The 21,160-nt window shown below is 43.5% G+C and overlaps 1 protein-coding gene across 1 annotated transcript in view; it reads right to left on the bottom strand.

Annotated features, from left to right (window-relative positions):
• Window positions 1-21,160, bottom strand: part of CELSR3 (cadherin EGF LAG seven-pass G-type receptor 3) — a 305,191-nt gene that overhangs the window by 99,984 nt on the left and 184,047 nt on the right. The window contains exons 4-5 of the mRNA XM_082265193.1: window positions 7,287-7,402; window positions 2,524-2,612 (exon numbers count right to left, since the gene is read on the bottom strand). Coding sequence (XP_082121319.1) covers window positions 2,524-2,612; window positions 7,287-7,402 — 205 coding nt within the window. The remainder of the gene's footprint in view (window positions 1-2,523; window positions 2,613-7,286; window positions 7,403-21,160) is intronic.

The following is a 21,160-nucleotide window of genomic DNA, read 5'->3' as shown; positions in this document are numbered from 1 at the left end:
GTGCCACCTATCAGTGCCCATCAGTGAGGGATAAAAATGACCTATTTACAAAATTTAAAGACAGAAACTTTTCAAAATTTTCTGACTTTTTTTTTTCTTTTCTTTTTTTCTATCATGAGTGATAAAATACCACCAAAAGAAAGCTCTATTTGTGTGAAATAAATGATAAAAAATGAATTTGGGTACAGTGTTGCATGACCGCGCAATTGTCATTCAAAGTGCGACAGCGCGGAAAGCTGAAAACTGGCCTGGGCAGGAAGGCATGAAAATGCCCAGAGGGGAAATGGTTAAAATACCCAGACCAGCCCATCTGCCACCAACAACCATGTCATGTTCAAAGTCACTTAAATCTTCTTTCTTCCCCATTCTGATGCTTGGTTTGAACTTCTTCAAGTCGTCTTCACCACATCTAGATGCCTAAATGCATTGAGTTGCTACCATATGATTGGCTGATTAGCAAGTTGTGTTACCAAGCAATTGAACAGGTGTACCTAATAAAGTGGCCGGTGAGTGTATGTGTGTGTAATGTATGTATGTATCTCACAAAAGTGAGTACACCCCTCACACTTTTGTAAATATTTTATTATATCTTTTCATGTGACAACACTGAAGAAATGACACTTTACTACAGTGTAAAGTAGTGAGTGTACAGCTTGTATAAATGCCGGATCACACTGCTACAACTTGTCAGGCGACTTGGTCGCCTGACAAGTAGTGCTCCATTCTGTGCAATGGAACCGTTCTAATCAGAGCGACTCAAGTCGCTCCAACTTAGAAAAAGGTTCCTGCACTATTTCTGGCCGAAGTCGGAGCGACTTGCATTGACTTCTATTAAGAGAAGTCATTTGCAAGCCGCGATGAAGTCGTGCTGCACGGGCGACTTCAAAGTCGGGGCGACTTTGAGTCGCCCTGGTGTGAACCGACTCTCACAGGGAAAATTTTCTGTCCCCTCAAAATAACTCAACACACAGCCATTAATGTCTAAACCGCTGGCAACAAAAGTGAGTACACCCCAATGTGAAAACGTCTAAATTGGGCCCAATCAGCCATTTTCCCTCCCCGGTGTCATGTGACTCGTTAGTGTTACAAGGTCTCAGGTGTGAATGGGGAGCAGGTGTGTTAAATTTGGTGTTATTGCTCTCACTCTCTCATGCCGATCACTGGAAGTTCAACATGGCACCTCATGGCAAAGGACTCTCTGAGGATCTGAAACCAAAAATTGTTGCTCTACATAAAGATGGCCTTGGCTATAAGAAGATTGCCAAGACCCTGAAACTGAGCTGCAGCACGGTGGCAAAGACCATACAGTGGTTTAATAAGACAGGTTCCAGTCAGAACAAGTCCTTTTTTGAGTTGAGTGCACATGCTCAGTGTCATATCCAGAGGTTGTCTTAGGGAAATAGACGTATGAGTGCTGCCAGCATTGCTGCAGAGATTGAAGGGGTGGGGGGTCAGCCTGTCAGTGCTCAGACCATACGCCACACACTGCATCAAACTGGTCTGCATGGCTGTCGTCCCAGAAGGAAACCTCTTCTAAAGATGATGCACAAGAAAGTCCGTAATCAGTTTGCTGAAGACAAGCAGACTAAGGACATGGTTTACTGGAACCATGTCCTGTGGTCAGATGAGACCAAGATAAACCTATTTGGTTCAGATGGTGTCAAGCGTGTGTGGCGACAACCAGGTGAGGAGTACAAAGACAAGTGTGTCTTACCTACAGTCAAGCATGGTGGTGGGAGTGTCATGGTCTGGGGCTGCATGAGTGCTGCCGGCACTGGGGAGCTACAGTTCATTGAGGGAACCATAAATGCCAACATGTACTGTGACAAACTGAAGCAGAGCATGATCCCCTCCCTTCGGAGACTGGGCTGTAGAGCAGTATTCCAACATAATAAGGACCCCAAACACACCTCCAAGACGACCACTGCTTTACTAAAGAAGCTGAGGGTAAAGGTGATGGACTGGCCAAGCATGTCTCCAGACATAAACCCTATTGAGCATCTGTGGGGCATCCTCAAACAGAAGGTGGAGGAGCGCAAGGCCTCTAACATCCACCAGCTCTGTGATGTCTTCATGGAGGAGTGGAAGAGGACTCCAGTGGCAACCTGTGAAGCTCTGGTGAACTCCATGCCCAAGAGAGTTAAGGCAGTGCTGGAAAATAATGGTGGTCACACAAAATGTTGACACTTTGGGCCCAATTTGGACATTTTCACTTAGGGGTGTACTCACTTTTGTTGCCAGCGGTTTAGACATTAATGGCTGTGTGTTGAGTTATTTTGATGGGACAGCAAATTTACACTGTTATACAAGCTGTACACTCACTACTTTACATTGTAGCAAAGTGACATTTCTTCTGTGTTGTCACATGAAAAGATATAATAAAATATTTACAAAAACGTGAGGGGTGTACGCACTTTTGTGAGATACTTTGTATATATATATATATATATATATATACGTAAATGTTTTTGTCCTGACCATAATAAACAAAGAAAATCACTATACATTGCCTTTATGTCCTACCTTGTTGTAGTAGCGAAGCTGGACGGTGTGCCACTTGCCGTCGCTGACTCCCCCGGGGACATAAGGGGTCACCAGAGTGCTGGACTCACCTTGAAAACACAAATCAAAACCTGTAAAATGCTCTGCCGTGATTAACACCCCATATGCACTACATCAAGACGGATGGAGAACTTGCTTAATTCTGTCCAGGTCCCTCATAAAATGAATACAAGGTGTCAGACTCATTGCCCTATCACCCGCATCCATAATACGACAGATGTCTGCGTTAGCTGAGGTTGCTAAACCCATTTGCACAGCATCAATCAAGGCAGGAATGAGTTGCAATTAATAGAAAAGGACCATTTCTATCTGTTAGTCTCTGGTACGTTCCACTAATGATGCACTCAGGAATGGCTATACACAACCACACAGTCCTGCGGCTGATACAATCGCAATTTAGTTGTTGGGGGAAAAAGCTAAACGCACTCCAGCGGTGGCTGTTCTGTCACAGCGAGGTTGGATGCTTCAAGATTTACAACCTCAGTTACTGCCTCTAAAAGAAACATCAATCTCCAGCATGGGGAGCCTAACGTACAAGGCATGCAAAGAGAACCTGTGGAACAGGCCATTATGTGCCTCTTATTGACGTGTTTATGAAAGGTTTCTGGTTCAAGGCGTCAGAGTGGGTGGATGCGGTAGATGGAAAACTGAGGGATTTATAAAGGGAGTTCAATACTTTTAAGTCAGATTGGAAACGTGAAATATTAATGCAGCCGCGTGGGTTGAAAAACTTGTAATACTGTGTCATTTAGAAAAAGCTGTAGATATCTAATGAGAATTTGGTGGCAATTTGTAATATTACGGAAAATGCATCCTATCTATTCACTAGAGACTGGTAACATCACTGACAATGCAGCCCATCCATTTACTGGAATACAACCTAAGTCATTTGGAGACTGGTGATGACAGTAAAAATGTAGTCTATCCTTTCACTACAGACTGGTGACATCATTGATTGATCATTAATGGAGCTTATGCATTCACTGGAGACCAGTGACATCACTGGGAGTGCAGACTAACCAATCACTAGAAGCCAGTGACATCACTGAGAATGTAGCCTTCTCAATTACTGGAGACCAGTGACATCACTGGGAATGCAGACTATCCAATCACTACAAACCAGTGACATCACTGAGAATGTAGCCTACCCAGTTACTGGAGACCAGTGACATCACTGAGAATGTAGCCTACCCAGTTACTGGAGACCAGTGACATCACTGGGAATGTAGCCTTCTCAATTACTGGAGACCAGTGACATCACTGGGAATGCATACTAACCAATCACTAGAAGCCAGGGACATCACTGAGAATGTAGCCTTCTCAATTACTGGAGACCAGTGACCTCACTGGGAGTGCAGACTATCCAATCACTAGAAGCCAGTGACATCACTGAGAATGTAACCTACTCAATTACTGGAGACCAGTGACATCACTGGGAATGCAGACTAACCAATCACTAGAAGCCAGTGACATCACTGAGAATGCAGCCTATCCATTCACTAGAGACTGGTAACATCACTGACAATGCAGCCCATCCATTTACTAGAATACAACCAAAGTCCTTTGGAGACTGGTGATGACACTAAAAATGTAGTCTATCCTTTCACTACAGACTGGTGACATCATTGATTGATCATTAATGGAGCTTATGCATTCACTGGAGACTGGTGACATCACTGGGAATGCAGCCAATCCAACCACTAGTGACATCAGTAAGAAAGCAACCTATCTAAAAACTGTAGACTGATGGCTAAGAATACAGTCTCATTCAGAGACTGGTGATAACACTGAGAATGCAACCTATCCATTCACTCGTGACCAGTGAATTACAGAGAATGTATCCTATCCATTCACTAGAAACCAATTACATAAATGACAATGTAGCCTACCCTTTGACTAAAGACAGTGATATTACCTTGAAAAGAGCCTATCCATTAACTAGAGACCAGTCAACTCACTGGGAACGTGCCCATCCAATTGCTAGAAACTAGTGACACCACTAAGAAGGTAGCCCTATCCATCTACTAGGAAGCTGGGATATCACTGAGAATGTAGCCTATCCATTCAAAAAGGACCAGTGACATCACTGAGAATGTAGTCTATCCATTCATTATACGATGATGACATCACCCAGTTCACTAAAGACCAGTGACCTCACAAGGAGTGCAGATTATCCAATCACTAGAAGCCAGTGACATCACTGAGAATGTAGCCTTCCCAATTACTGGAGACCAGTGACGTCACTGGGAGTGCAGACTATCCAATCACTAGAAGCCAGTGACATCACTGGGAATGTAGCCTACCCAGTTACTGGAGACCAGTGACATCACTGGGAATGTAGCCTACCCAGTTACTGGAGACCAGTGACATCACTGAGAATGTAGCCTACCCAGTTACTGGAGACCAGTGACATCACTGGGAATGCAGCCTATCCAAATACTAGAAGCCAGTGACACCACTGAGAATGTAGCCTTCTCAATTACTGGAGACCAGTGGCCTCACTGGGAGTGCAGACTATCCAATCACTAGAAGCCAGTGACATCACTGAGAATGTAGCCTACCCAGTTACTAGAGACCAGCAGTGACATCACTGGGAATGCAGCCTATCCATTCACTAGAGACCATTGAAATCACTTGGAGTATAGCCTATCCAAATACTAGAAGCCAGTGACATCACTGAGAATGTAGTCTTCTCAATTACTGGAGACCAGTGAACTCACTGGGAGTGCAGACTATCCAATCACTAGAAGCCAGTGACATCACTGAGAATGTAGCCTTCCCAATTACTGGAGACCAGTGACATCACTTGGAGTATAGCCTATCCAAATACTAGAAGCCAGTAACATCACTGAGAATGTAGCCTTCTCAATTACTGGAGACCAGTGACCTCACTTGGAATGCAGCCTATCCATTCACTAGAGACTGGTAACCTCACTGACAATGCAGCCCATCCATTTACTAGAATACAACCAAAGTCCTTTGGAGACTGGTGATGACACTAAAAATGTAGCCTATCCTTTCACTACAGACTGGTGACATCATTGATCATTAATGGAGCTTATGCATTCACTGGAGACTGGTGACATCACTGGGAATGCAGCCTATCCAATCACTAGCCAGTGACATCAGTAAGAAAGCAGTCTATCCAAAAACTGTAGACTGATGGCTAAGAATACAGTCTCATTCATTTAGAGACTGGTGATAACACTGAGAATGCAACCTATCCATTCAATCGTGACCAGTGACTTTACAGAGAATGTATCCTATCCATTCACTAGAAACCAATTACATAAATGACAATGTAGCCTACCCTTTGACTAAAGACAGTGATATTACCTTGAAAAGAGCCTATCTAGCTTAACTAGAGACCAGTCAACTCACTGGGAACGTGCCCATCCAATTGCTAGAAACTAGTGACACCACTAAGAAGGTAGCCCTATCCATCTACTAGGAAGCTGGGATATCACTGGGAATGTAGCCTATCCATTCAACAGAGACCAGTGATATCACTGAGAATGTAGTCTATCCATTCATTATACGATTATGACATCATCTAGTTCACTAAAGACCAGTGACCTCACTGGGAGTGCAGACTATCCAATCACTAGAAGCCAGTGACATCACTGAGGATGTAGTCTATCCATTCATTATACGATGATGACATCACCCAGTTCACTAAAGACCAGTGACCTTACTGGGAGTGCAGACTATCCAATCACTAGAAGCCAGTGACAGCACTGAGAATGTGGCCTTCCCAATTACTGGAGACCAGTGACCTCACTGGGAGTGCAGCTTATCCAATCACTAAAAGCCAGTGACACCACTGAGAATGTGGCCTTCCCAATTACTGGAGACCAGTGACCTCACTGGGAGTGCAGACTATCCAATCACTAGAAGCCAGTGGCATCACTGAGAATGTAGCCTTCCCAATTACTGGAGACCAGTGACCTCACTGGGAGTGCAGCTTATCCAATCACTAAATGCCAGTGACACCACTGAGAATGTAGCCTTCTCAATTACTGGAGACCAGTGACCTCACTGGGAGTGCAGACTATCCAATCACTAGAAGCCAGTGACACCACTAAGAATGTAGCCTTCTCAATTACTGGAGACCAGTGACCTCACTGGGAGTGCAGACTATCCAATCACTAGAAGCCAGTGGCATCACTGAGAATGTAGCCTTCCCAATTACTGGAGACCAGTGACCTCACTGGGAGTGCAGCTTATCCAATCACTAAATGCCAGTGACACCACTGAGAATGTAGCCTTCTCAATTACTGGAGACTAGTGACCTCACTGGGAGTGCAGACTATCCAATCACTAGAAGCCAGTGACATCACTGAGAATGTAGCCTACTCAATTACTGGAGACCAGTGACCTCACTGGGAGTGCAGACTATCCAATCACTAGAAGCCAGTGACATCACTGAGAATGTAGCCTTCCCAATTACTGGAGACCAGTGACCTCACTGGGAGTGCAGACTATCCAATCACTAGAAGCCAGTGACATCACTGAGAATGTAGCCTTCTCAATTATTGGAGACCAGTGACCTCACTGGGAGTGCAGACTATCCAATCACTAGAAGCAAGTGACATCACTGAGAATGCAGCTCATCAGTTAGGTGCATCACTGAGAACATAACAGTGTTATCACTGCCAACAAATGTAAGGACCCAGACATACATGCAGGTCCTCCAATCCCACTAATATGAACCATGCACAAACCTGTGGAATATTTCAGCTGCACCTGCCCGTCGTGGATCTCCACCGCAATGAAGTCATGCTTTTCATTCAGTCGCCCATTGTAAAGCAGGAGGCCACTCCTCTCTTTGGTGGCAAACCTACAGAAGACATAGAAAACAAATGAGACAAAGACAGAAAATTAGTGCACTCAACAGATTCCATCACCAAGATTTGTCTGTACCTATTTCTTGAACTGGTCAAGAAATGACATTGGCTTGGACTTTCTGAAAGTCAGATGTCACCTATGGCAGCCAATGAAATGCTTCCTTTTTTTTTTTTTTTTTTTTTTAGTGCAAAGAAAAATGAGTGCATTATCCCAAAAAGCCATTATGGGCAACACTGTGACTTAAGCAGTATTAAAACCAAAATTGTAATATATTGCAGCTTAACAATCATTGATGTGGTGGCTGCATTAGTTTTCTTTTTGTTTTGTATGTGTTTGTTATCCTTAATAAAAAAAAAAAAAATGGATCCTGTTCCCTAAAAAACATGTTACACAGCACAGTGCTTGTGCTGTGTAATTTGGCCCCCCATACCTGGCTGATCCTGCCTGGTTCTGCCCACCCCCCTGTAAACTGACCACGGTTTATCATGGCTGCTGGTGACCCCTGACACCGTGATCAGTTTACATGCCTCCGTCATCCGCAGCTCTCCTCTTTACTCTCCTGTGTCCTCATCCCCCCCCCCCCCCCTCCACTCCCTGCCTGTCAGCTCCGTCCACTCCACGATCCTCCCCTCCTGCTGATCTCATATCTAGAGTATAAGCATGCCATCCCCTATGTGTCCCTGTGCCTGTGCTGTACAAAAAAGATGCTGATTATATCTTTATCAGAGCGTCTCTCTGCGCTCACGTGACTCCTCGGATCTCTCTCCTCCTCAGCTGACATCAGCAGCACTGTTCGGCCCCGCCCGCTATAGCCGCCAGCTGGGCAAAGGAGAGAGCCAAGGAGTCACGTGAGCGCCGGGAGACGCTCTGATATAAGTTATAATCTGCATTTTTTTATACAGCACAGGCACAGGGACACAGCGTTATGTGGGGTTGGCATGATCACAGTATAGTGGGTTAGTAACCAATTTAAGTCTTTCTCCCTCTGTTTTCGCCTGGTGATTTTGCCAGTAAAGCCTCGTACACACATACTGATCGTCGGCCTAACGATCGGCCGTCTTTTGTCCAGGGCTGTCGTGTCTGTTGAAAACTGCAAAAGAATGCACACGAATTTTGTCGGCCAACAACAGCCGACTGCAGAAGTGATGTCATGTGATGGTTCACTTTCCTTGTCTTTTTTCTTTTCTGAGCATGCCCAGTCTTGCTAATCTGCTGTCTGTCGGCCGAAATCTGTACTGACTGGCGAACAATCGGCCATTCTGGTGTTGGCCAACAAAAATTTTAATGCCTGCACGACAGATTCTGTTCGGCCGAAAATGCGCTGTCGGCTGTCGGAAGCATCATACTAACAAGCCTACAATCGGCCGATCGGTCATCGGCCGAATATTTACGGCTGACAATCAGTACGTGTGTACAGGGCTTAACACACCACCTGTATTACAGTTCCCCCACTCTGGATGAAAGAGTATAGGAGGCACCTCTGGAAAGCAGCATTGTCTGTCTGGGGGGGGGGGGGGGGGGGGTGTTACATATACTAGCAGATTTACATATACCAACAAATTAAAGCCAAACTCCAGCTCACATTGCGGTTACAGCAACATATTTTTTTATTTTGGGATAAAAGTTTTACCTAAATAAATAAAAGCTGATCATTATAAGCACTCCTGTCAGTGGTAAATAGAGTGTGTATCTAAGACAGCGGCACCCAGCTGCATTTTCAGGGTTTTTGGATATCTACACAAGGGAGGCTTTTACAGGTAAACACCATGCACACAATACATTAAATGCACAAATAATTTTATGGTAAGAGGGCTGCTGAAATGAATAGTCTGGCAAAATAAAAAGTAACATATATGATGCAGTGTAAGAAAATCGGACAAACGATCGCCTGATTTTCCTCGTTGTTTCACAGCAAATTTAAACCGATGACAAAAAATTTGTAGGAAAATTCTCATACGACAAAGGCTATTTTTGTTGTTATTTATTGTTTCTGATCATGCGCAGTCTTTTTCTGATTTTTCTTGTACGAAAAACGTATGAAAATGGCGCACATTAAACTAAAATAGTTCATTCTGATCCGATATAAGAAAAATTGTGGAGTTTGCCTCTTTGGGAATTTTGGTACCAAAAGTTGGAATTGGCTGTCAAAAGTTGTGTACACACTATACAAAAATTGTACAAAAGTTCTTTGGACAAAAATTCTCGCCCAATTTTCTTATAGTGTGTACGAGCCTATAGTCTAGTCTTGGTTAAGACAAATAGACAGAAAGTGAAGATTTATCAAATAAGGACACAGGTAGGTCTAAAATATGGACAGAAACCTGAACCTTTTAGACCAAATAAAAAGGTAACGCCTGGAGTTTAGGTTTTTAGCTTGCCACAGAAGACAGATGGAGGTTGGATCTAGAACAAATCAGTGACATCATGGAGAACGCAGCCTATCCAATCTTTAGAGATCAAAGATCACTGAAAATGCAGCCTATCAATTCACTAGAGATTAGTGACATCACTGAAGATTCAGCCTATCGATTCACTAGAGATTGGTGACATCACTGAGAATGCAGCCTATCAATTCACTAGAGATTGGTGACATCACTGAGAATGCAGCCTATCAATTCACTAGAGATTGGTGACATCTCTGAGAATGCAGCCTATCAATTCACTAGAGATTGGTGACATCACTGAGAATGCAGCCTATCAATTCACTAGAGATTGGTGACATCACTAAAAATGCAGCCTATTAATTCACTAGAGATTGGTGACATCACTGAGAATGCAGCCTATCAATTCACTAGAGATTGGTGACATCTCTGAGAATGCAGCCTATCAATTCACTATAGATTAGTGACATCACTGAGAATGCAGCCTATCAATTCACTAGAGATTGGTGACATCGCTGAGAATGCAGCCTATCAATTCACTAGAGATTGGTGACATCACTGAGAATGCAGCCTATCCAATCACTAGAGATTGAGGACATCACTGAGAATGCAGCCTATTCAATTTTTAGAGATCAGTGACATCACTGAGAATTCAGCCTATCAATTCACTTGAGACTAGTAACATACTTAGAATGTAACCTATCAAATCATCAGAGACCATGACTTTACTGAGAATGCAGCCTATCCAATAGTTAGAGACTAGTGACATTACTTAGAATGTAGTCTATCAATTCACTAGAAATTGGTGACATCACTTAGACTGCAGCCTATCCAATCACTAGAGACCAGTGAGAATGCAGCCTATCAATGCACTAGAGATCTGTGACAACAGTAAGTATTTAGAGACCTGAATTGTAATGTTATTTCACATTGGTAACATCTGAGTTTATTACGGTCTTGTATAAGGGATGAACTGTGTTCTAATTTTTTCTTGTATGTTTAGTTGTTTGACTAAAGCTTAATGAACATTATTTGACTTAAAAAAGAATGCAGAGACCGGCTGAACCCCTAGGACAATCAGTCACTGGCCACAAATACAGCAATTGTGACTTTTTCTGGCCAAGATTAGCTGGTTGATGAGACAAACGGGTTACATCTATTATGCCAGTATATATTACCATTATAAAATGCCTCTAGCGAAGGAAAAAAAAAGGGAAAATGAACAGTCAGCGCTATAATTAAATTACAGTTTAATATAATGAAAAAGTAAAAATCCTCAAGAATGAGTTCATTAACTGGTATTGTTATCTAATATTTATCCGTTTTAATTACATTGCCGTAGGCTATTGTTTGGTAACAATGTGATATACGTTAATTAGGCCGCCACAAGCAACATTATATCATCTGGCGAGTAAACGTTGTACAAGGAAAGTTATATAGTGATTCTAAGGCCCCGTTCACACTGGGGCGACGCTACTTCCCCAGACGACCTCACAGGTCGCAGCGCGCTGCTCGCACCGCGCCCTCGGAGCGGCTGGAACGGACTTCATAACATTGAAGTCTATGCAGGTCGCTCCGGGTTGCCCCAAAGAAGCTCCGGACCCTTTTTCTAAGTCGGAGCGACTTGTGTCGCTCCTATTAGAACGGGTCCATAGCTTCTGAATGCCAGACGACCTACGGCGACCTGTCAGGCGACCAGGTCGCCTGACAGGTCGCCCCAGTGTGAACGGGGGGTTAAAAGTACAGTCTGCAGACAATCTGACCACATAGCATCTTCCTAGAGCAATTTCAGAAGAATAACCCTTTCCGAAATGGAGGTCATAGACGTGGGAAAATTTAAAAGCTTAGACCAAGGGTCTCCAAATTATGGCCCTCCAATTGTTCAGGAACGGCAATTCCCATCATGCCTAGTCATGTCTGTGAATGTCAGAGTATTACAATGCCTCATGGGATGTGTAGTTCTGCAAAGGCTGGAGGGCCGTAGTTTGAAGATCCCTGGATTAGAGGCTAGGTGGGAGCTTGTCTCCTTGTCATTACGTCATAGATGTCAGGGGCAGGTAGGCACACATGCAGCATGGCTCCTGCTGACTCCTAGTGAATTTGAAGTGTGCCGGTGCTGTTCCTGCTATTCGTTGTTCTACTGCAACATTCAACCTCTGGAGCTCCAACAAAATCTCTTGAATTTTACAGTGTTAATGACCTTCCCTCCACCCGCACTGGAGCCTCGTGATTGGTTGTTCAGGCATCAAGCACTACATTGTGGAAGGAACATGAGTCACATTTTATTCCAAACCTGGAGGTACCGGATAGTTTACAAGGCTCCTGCAGGCAAACAGAGCAGTGGGGAAGTGCAGTGAAGAAATCCGCAGTAGAGTGGATAGCTAACCTGTATCATGTATGGAAAAGTGACAGGTTCTCTTGAAAGCTTAATGAACCTACCCTCATGAATAATAAAAAGGTACCCCACCACTCATTCATCTTCTATGGCCATGCTGTGCAAGCTTCATATTACACAGGGTTAAAGAGCTGCTGCCCTCTCTTACATGACAGAGTTGGGGTGCTAAGATTCGCCACTCATGGAGTGAGCACTGCATTCAGGTAGAGCTGCCGGATTAATCGCTAAAAAATCTCGATCCCCCCCCCACGATCTTAAAAGGCATTTCCTCGATTCATACAGAGCCATTCTCTGCTCACTCACAGCTGTCCAAAAAAAAGAGCCTCCAGTAAATGTTTATCAACCTTGTTAGGGCTGCAAACTATAAGACCCCGTTCACACTGGGGCGACTTGTCAGGCGACCTGGTCGCCTGACAAGTCGCCGTGAGTCGCCTGCCATAGAGTAGCACAGGACCCGTTCTAATAGGAGCGACACTAGTCGCTCCGACTTAGAAAAAGGGTCCTGAGCTTCTTTGGGGCGACCTGGAGCGACCTGCATTGACTTCAATGATATGAAGTCCGTGCCGGCCGCTCCGAGGTCACGGTGCGAGCTGCCCACCGTGACTTCACAGGTCGCCCCGGCAAGTCGGGGTCGCGCCTGTGTGAACCGGCTCTAAACACAATGTTTTAGATCAAAGGAATGAACTTCTGTCTGTAAGGCTCCATGTACACGGGACGTTAGAAAAAACGTGCTGCAAAGCTAGTTCTGACGCCGGGAAAAAGAAGCTGTTAAACGTGCTTTCAGTAGCTTTTTCCATTGGCGTTATTGCACGTTTGGCCACGTTGCTTTTAGCAGTGTTATTTCTGCCTCCATTCAAAATCAATGGTTCCCTATGGGAGCCTATTGATTTGAATGGAAGTCGCACCGCAATTCGGATCAGGATGATCCGACTTGCGAATAAGAAGAGCATCAGAGGAGCAATGGGGCTATGAAGAGAAAATAACCACTGTGTAAGCTCCATGTTACACAGGGTTAAAGATCCTCCCCCTCTCTCGCATGACAGTTTTGGTGAGTTGAGATTGACCATTAATGGGGAAAGAACTACAACAAGGCAGAAAGAGGTGGGGGTTACTTCTTCAGCCATACCTAGAAGCTTGTTATTTCCAGAGGGGGTCCTGAAGACAAATAGAAAAGGGCTGCTTAGTGTCGATAGGGAGAGCATCAGAGGACCAAGGGAGCCATCAAGAGAACCTAACCACTGTACTAGCTCCTTGTTACACAGGGTTAAAGAGCTTCTCCACTCTGTTGTGTGAGTCTCAGGGAGTTGAGTCTGACCGCTCATGGGTTGAGCACTACATCCTGGGAGAAAGATTTGGAGGTTATTTCCTCCCCCCATTTCCAAAAGCATGGAATTTCCCAAAGGGCTCCTAAGGACAAACGGAGAAGGGCAGTTTAATGTCGAAAAGGAGAGCATCAGAGGAGCAAGGGGGCCATCAAGAGAACCTAATCACTGTGTAAGCTTCATGTTTCACAGGGTTAAAGAGCTTCTCCCCACTCTTGCATGACATTCTCGGGGCTTTGAGATTTATCGCTCATGGGCCGAGCGATACATCCTGGCAGAAAGTGGTGGAAGTTATATCCTACCCCATACCCAGAAGCATGGTATTTCCAGAAGGGCTCCTGAAGACAAATAGAGAAGGGTGGCTTAGTGTCGATAAGAAGAGCATCAGAGGTGCACAGGAGCTCTCAAGAGAACCTAACTACCGTGTAAGCTCCATGTTACACAGGGTTAAAGAGCTTCTCCTCTCTCTCACAGGACAGACTCGGTACGTTGACACTGGCTATTTATGGGCCGAGAAATGCATCCTGGCAGAAAGAGGTGGAAGTTACTTCCTCACCCATACCTGGAAGCATTGTATTTTCCAAAGAGCTCCTGAAGACAAATGGAGAAGGACGGCTTAGTGTCCCTAAGGTGAGTATCAGAGGAACAAGGGGGCTATCAATAGAACCTAGCACATTACCCGGAATTAGCAAAACGACTGATTCTCTTTAAATAAAACCACACAGGCAACCAGACAAACCAGTACAAATATGACACAAGAGGAGACGAGGACCCCGCTCAAATAAGCTAACGATGAAGAGATCAGAAAATCAGCAATGTATTTAACTGCAAGATATTGTAAAAAATATGCTGCGCACAAATAAAGAATTGGGATGAATCATAAAATCACATATGTAAATGAATAAGCTGCCAACACATTGATCCATAAATCAGAAATATAGATCCTTAAAAACAATTAAAAACAAAGCAGGTGTAGCTCTAAAAATGAGTTGAAGAACCACATAGTCCATATATAGAAAAAACAGACAGTCCAAATCTGTATATTGTAGTATCCCAGCAGGACAGGACAGAGTGCTCCTATGGTCACTTCAAACTTAGATCCCCATGTGTGAAGAGAACCGCCACCACAAGATAAATTGGCCTCTTACCCTAAAAATATGACCCCCACAACAGAGATCACAATCAGCCTGTATAATCTCCTCCGGTTCCGGTCAGCAAGTGAATACCCGCTTTAATCCCGATCCAATGATAACACATGGAAAAGGAAGGGGACAACTCCCATAGCGTTATACTGTATATAAACTTTTATTGATAAAAGATAACAGATGGCAACTCACATTTGGGAGCAGGTAATCAAGCATAAGTGATAGGCATATATCGGAGCTTCCCTGGAACCCGTGTCCTGCCGACAAAATGGCCGCCGCGTCTCTCTCGTGGACCCAACGTGACGCACCGCAGGCTCCTCCTACGCGTTTCGTCAGATGCTGACGTCGTCAGTGGGGTGTGGCCTGCGATAAGCGTCCATCTTTTATACGCTGAGGATACGAGAGAAGGCAGGGCCATGGGCGGGTCTCAATTACTGAAGTAAAACTCCTACGATATGAGCACCCGGAACAGGAAGGATATCAAAGGACATCCCCAAGCTTACAGTGCGGTCCATATGCGTGTCACTGCCCGGAACCGGAACTGAACTGTTTTTAATGTATCCAACTGGCAGCTTGACAAACTAAACCAATAATGATTACATGAGATCTAACCAGTAAAAGTAAAAAAATATATAGCAATTTAAACCCTCATAATTAAGCACCTAGGTTTTTCCTTGAAACAGAAAACATTGTCTTTTTAAACCACACTGGTATTTAATGTCTAGTGCAAAAATGCAAAGTATTTAGCAGAGCTCCCCTTTAGCCAACAAGACACTGAAGAACCAGAATTCCCAGTATCTTCGGCAAGCCAGTAGGCCATGGAAGGCTCAGCTTTTGAAATTGACAAGGAATGAATGATTTTTTTTCCTTTAACCCGGAAGGTTCTGACCATTTATTTTCATGCTGAAGAGAGTCATTTCTCTATCTCGTATCATCTGCTCAAGTGGATGTTTTAATAGCCTCCGCTAAGAGGGTCAAATGGCTCCAGACTGTTATTAGAAGAGAAATGTCTATGCTGAACATGTAAATGTACACTTTGTCCTCTTATTAGGCTGCCCTTGTAGATTTCACAGGTTTCAACGATCCCTTGAGCTTGTCAAGGGCAATCAGCCTTTAAAGACGTTTCCTGATCAGACATAAAAGTTTTGCGATTAAAAAGAACCTTTTAACACAGTGACAACCCCCTCTTTGCTGATAATTACCTTCTCCGTACTCTATTCATCTGTATGAGATAGCTTGTGACCTAGCCCAATTGTTCCCCAAGGAGATTCTACCTTTTGTACTTACTAAAGTTTGTAAAAACTGGAACATTGCAATTATATGAGCTGGCTGGACATCCCATCCATGCCAAAACCATGGGCACTATTATGACGTTATCCCCCTCCCTATGTGGATCTAAAAGCTTACTCTCTTCCAGGAAAGCTTTGTAGTGTGTCTGGGAGAATATGTGCCTATTTAGTCAATACAACATTTGCAAGGTCAGATACTCATGTTGGACGAGATTTGGCTCACAATCTGTGTTCCAACAAAAAAAAACATTTCTATGGACACCATTTTTTGCTGTGCGCCTTGCAATTAATTGTAGCCGAAAATGTTAAAAAATTTTGATTTTTACATTTTTTTGGGGGGGAATTTCATATAAAAAAATGTAAAAAATATTGTTATTTTTGCAAAATTGACGCTCTTTTTTTGTTTATAGCGCATGATCAAAAAATCGCACAGGTGATCAAATACCACCAAAAGAAAGCTCTGTTTATGGGAAAAAAAAGGATGCCAAATTCGTTTAGATACAGCATCGCACGACCGCGCAATTGTCCTTTAAAGTCACGCAGTGCCGAATCGCAAAATACCCCCTGGTCGTTTAGCAGCCAAATCCTCCGGGGCTTAAGTGGTTAAGCATATATAAGAGAGCTGTAGTTACGGGGCTAAAGAAATACAAAAGTATGCATTGGCAGGGCAGTCAGTGAACAGTATGTAATGATAGGCAGTCAGTTAGCAGTCAGTTAGTAGAAGGTAGTGATAAGGCAGTCAGTGAACAGTATGTAGTGTCAGAACAGTCAGTGAGCAGTATGTAGTGATAGGGCAGTCAGTGAACAGTATGTAGTGATAGGACAGTCAGTGAACAGTATGTAGTGATAGGTAGTCAGTGAGCAGTATGTAGTGATAGGTAGTCAGTGAGAAGTATGTAGTGGCAGAACAGTCAGTGAACAGTATGTAGCGATAGGCAGTCAGTGAGCAATATGTAGTGATAGGGCATTCAGTGAGCAGTATGTAGTGATAGGGTAGTCAGTGAGCAGTATGTAGTGATAGGGTAGTTAGTGAACAGTATGTAGTGGCAGAACAGTCAGTGAACAGTATGTAGTGATAGGGTAGTCAGTGAGCAGTATGTAGTGATAGGGTAGTTAGTGAACAGTATGTAGTGATAGGCAGTCAGTGAGCAGTGTGTAGTGATAGGGCAGTCAGTGAGCAGTGTGTAGTGATAGGACAGTCAGTGAGCAGTATGTAGTGATAGGGTAGTTAGTGAACAGTATGTAGTGATAGGGCAGTCAGTGAGGAGTATGTAGTTGCAGGGCAGCCAATGAGCAGTATGTAGTGATAGGGCAGTCAATGAGCAGTGTGTAGTGATATGAGAAATCAATGTCCATTAAATGACATGCATGAACAAATCAGAAAGTCTGACAACTCTGGCTAACTCATCCATAACCTTCTGAATGCCAAACCCAAAAACAAAATGCTGGGTGATGTTCTTCCCCCCACCCCACCTTCTCTCTCGAGGGGCGTCTTCCGTCCTTCCCCACTGAGACATTCCTACCATAGTTCCCTACCTCTATCCCTCTTTTTCCTCAGTAGCCCCATAGCCCACCCTCACCCAAACTCTGAGATTGCCCCATTGTTGTACTGGTTTACTGAAACACCTTGTATTATTGGTTGACAATCAAACAAGGCAACACAAACGGTATTGTTCCACAGTATACGATCAACATTTTTGATCAACGGATATTTCCATGACTCCATGACTAAGCCCCATGGGCGGAGTGAAACACGTCGGTGGTCATAGCCTGAGTGGAGTCTAGCCTGAGGCTACTCCTAGTATCCATACAGGGTTTTGTGTGATGTGCGGCTATCGGGACTATCTCTCTTTCCTGTTTGCACTCCTAAAGCTAAGATGAGCTTCTTCCATGCTTGCACTCCCAACAGCTGACAGCAGATAAGGACTTAATGGAGCCTTAAGTGGCACCCTTCATAGGTATTTTGTTCACTGATCAGAAAAGATAAAGAAAATTCATCCATGGCTGATCAACTTGTCAGAGTTAAAATCAATTGAGAGCTCAATAATAGGATTTTTTTCACTTACCATAAAATCCATTTCTCTGAGTTCATTGACGGACACAGCTCTCCATAAATCATAACTATTGGGTTATGATCTATGGGTAGGACTAGGCAGAACAAAAAACAGTTGGCTTCACCCATGGGCCGTCCTCAGCTGGTATAGAACCCCCCCCCATCCCCCCACCCCCTCTCTGCTCTCGGTATTCAGTTTAGTAACAAGCAGTATTAGAAGTATCAAAACTCCTTTAGAGGGGTGAGTGCTGTGTCTGTCGATGAACTCAGAGAAATAGATGGGGGACGTCATCTGCGACCTCGCGGGGTGTTTAACTCGCAGGCCAGCCCCTGTCCAGTGGGGCTATGTCACGGCTGACCCAGCACGGAGCTCTGATCTGCGCACGCTCGCTAGCCAGACTGGGGGGACTACTGGATCTAGATATCCAGCCCGTTGCCCAGTCTGGCAATTGATTGTAGATCTCACAGGAAAAAAACAGGAGAAAAAAATGCAATGTAAAGAAAAAAATGCCAGGACAAGAGATTCCTGCAGGGAACTAGGTCCTTACTCCTGACTAGGCAGAAAGAAACTAAAGGCCTATAGCAGAGAGAGGGATGTATACCACCTAGGAATGCCTATAGGCGTGGCCAAGTCTTTTTTCTGCCTAGTGTTCTACTCCTGTAGGGAGCAATATAACCCTGTGCTTCTGAATATGGAGAGCTGTGTCCGTCAATGAACGAAAGAGAAAAATCTATTTATTTTAGGGTTATTGGTTTTAGATTTTTATTAAATTTATTCAACTTAGTTAAACTGATTGAATGTATGATCAGATCGATATGTGTGGGGCCAACATTACGGACAAATGGGAAGCCATTCGAATTGGTCAACCAATACACAAAATGGAGATATCTGTTTCAACTAGGTCTGTTGGTCTGTAAAGCTGAAACCTTTACAGGTAAACTGCAAAAAGTAGAAGGTCCTGCTGGGACTTGTGATTTTTTGATGCAGGGGGGAGCACAGGAGTCACAAATGATCCATGAAAAAGCGGAGTGACCCCCATTTTATTACCCAGGGCATTCCTTTCCATATATAGTGTTACATTTTTCCGCCGCCAGTAAAGCAGCGGGCAGCTGTTATTAAACGTGACCTCTTTAGGGCATGAGATTAAATTTTTGCGGGCTCAGAGGCTCATAAAAAAAGATCCCCATAGATGAACAAATCTAATAAAATGTGACAAAACCAATAAAAGATGGAACGGACTAATTACTGCAACTACAGTGTTGAAGCGGTGCCTAATATACATCTGGATTATGCTACATTCATTATCCATAAAAGAGAGACAGAGATAATTAGCTCCTGTTCTGATAAGATGGGAGGCATTTTCCGTCTGTCTTGTCGGTTGTGGGTCTGATATAATGCAGGCAGAAGTGAACTTGGCCAGGAGATACATTTTCTCTTCTTATTAACTCCATCGCCTCCTGCAAGATTCCCCTTTCCCAAGCCGAGGAATACTCAGATTTCAGCGTGTCCATCAATTGCCGAGTTCATCTACCCATCACGATGACATCAATTCTGCACCAACTTGTTTTTGATTGGATCAGAATTTTTAAAGCTGAACTCTAGGGAGAGTGTGCATATAGGCGGGATGCAGAATGGTGCGGCGGCAATAACACACACAGTCCAAGTGCAATAAAAGAACTTGCATTAACCACTTGACCTCCGGAAGATTTACCCCCCTTCATGACCAGAGAATTTTGGATGACATGCCACTGCGTTACTTTAACTGACAATTGCACGGTCATGCAATGCTGTACCCAAATAAAATTTATGAATTTTTTTTCCCACTAATACAGCTTTCTATTGGTGGTATTTGATCACCACTATGTTTTTTTTTTTTTTTTTTTTTTTGCGCTATAAACACAAAAATCTTGACAATTTTGAAAAAAAAAAAAAAGGGAATTTTGGACGACATGGCACTGGGTTACTTTAACTGACAATTGCACGGTCATGCAATGCTGTACCCAAATTAAATTTATGACATTTTTTCTCCCACAAATAGAGCTTTCTTTTGGTGGTATTTGATGACCACTGTTTTTTTGTGCTATAAACACAAAAATCTCGACAATTTTTTTTTGGGGGGGGGGGACAATATTTTTTTTTTTTTGAAAATCTTTTTATTAAAAAACAATATTTTTTACTTTCTGCTATAAAACATAGCCATTAAGAAATTTTTTAAAAATCTAACTTCTTCATAAATTTAGCCCAACATGTATTCTGCTACATATTTTTGGTTAACAAAAATCCCAATAAGCGTATAATGACTGGTTTACACAAACGTTATGGGATATATTTATGGAATTTTTATTTTTTATACTAGTAATGGTGGCGATCAGTGACTTATAGCAGGACTGCGATGTTGCGTCGGACAATCGGACACTAACTGACACTTTGCGGGGGAAAAAGTGACACTGATACAGTGATCAGTGCTAAAAATATGCACTGTAACTGTACTGATGGCACTGGCTGGGAAGAGGTGTGATCAAAGGGTTAACTGTGTGCCTATAATAGAAATTGTAGTGGGTGTGGTGCTGCTTGTGATGGGTGTCTAAGGCAAAACCCAGTGTATTACTAAACAATAATGTGTGGCCCATAATATGTCAAGCCTAATAAAATACGTGCTGCATGTGAATTATATACAAAAAACAAATGCCAAAAATATTAAATACATTAAAGTGACACGTGCTATAAATCAATAAGTAGTGAATCAGTGAAAAAGTGACATGTGCATTAAAAGCAATAATATTTAAATCCTTCAGTTTGATATTGTGCAGGAATCGCTTGAACCATAAAAACAAAAATAATGTGCTATCACAAGATCCCTAATATTCGTGCGATGTGCCGGTGTCTTCACTTGTGCTCCCAGGGCCCACGCTCCCAGTAAGGCGACCTAGGCAGTCACCTAGGGCACAACTTAGCAGGGGGCGCCGGCGGAGCCTGACCCAAGGTAAGTGACTTACCGTAAGTCACTGAAGGGGTTTTAACCAGTGGCGGCCGGCTCGACCATTAGAGGCCGCCCCCCATATCTATGCGTCCGGACCCCTAATCTACATGCAGGGTGCCGGACGCATGGATTCCAATGAGGGTTTTTTTTTTTTTTTTTTTGAAGCACGGGATTAGAGCCAGAG

Source organism: Pelophylax lessonae, assembly GCF_965119305.1.
Source record: "Pelophylax lessonae genome assembly, chromosome: 8".
Classification (NCBI taxonomy): Eukaryota; Metazoa; Chordata; class Amphibia; order Anura; family Ranidae; genus Pelophylax; species Pelophylax lessonae.
Note: the sequence above shows the minus strand (reverse complement) of the source record. Positions and strands in the feature narration are given on the sequence as shown.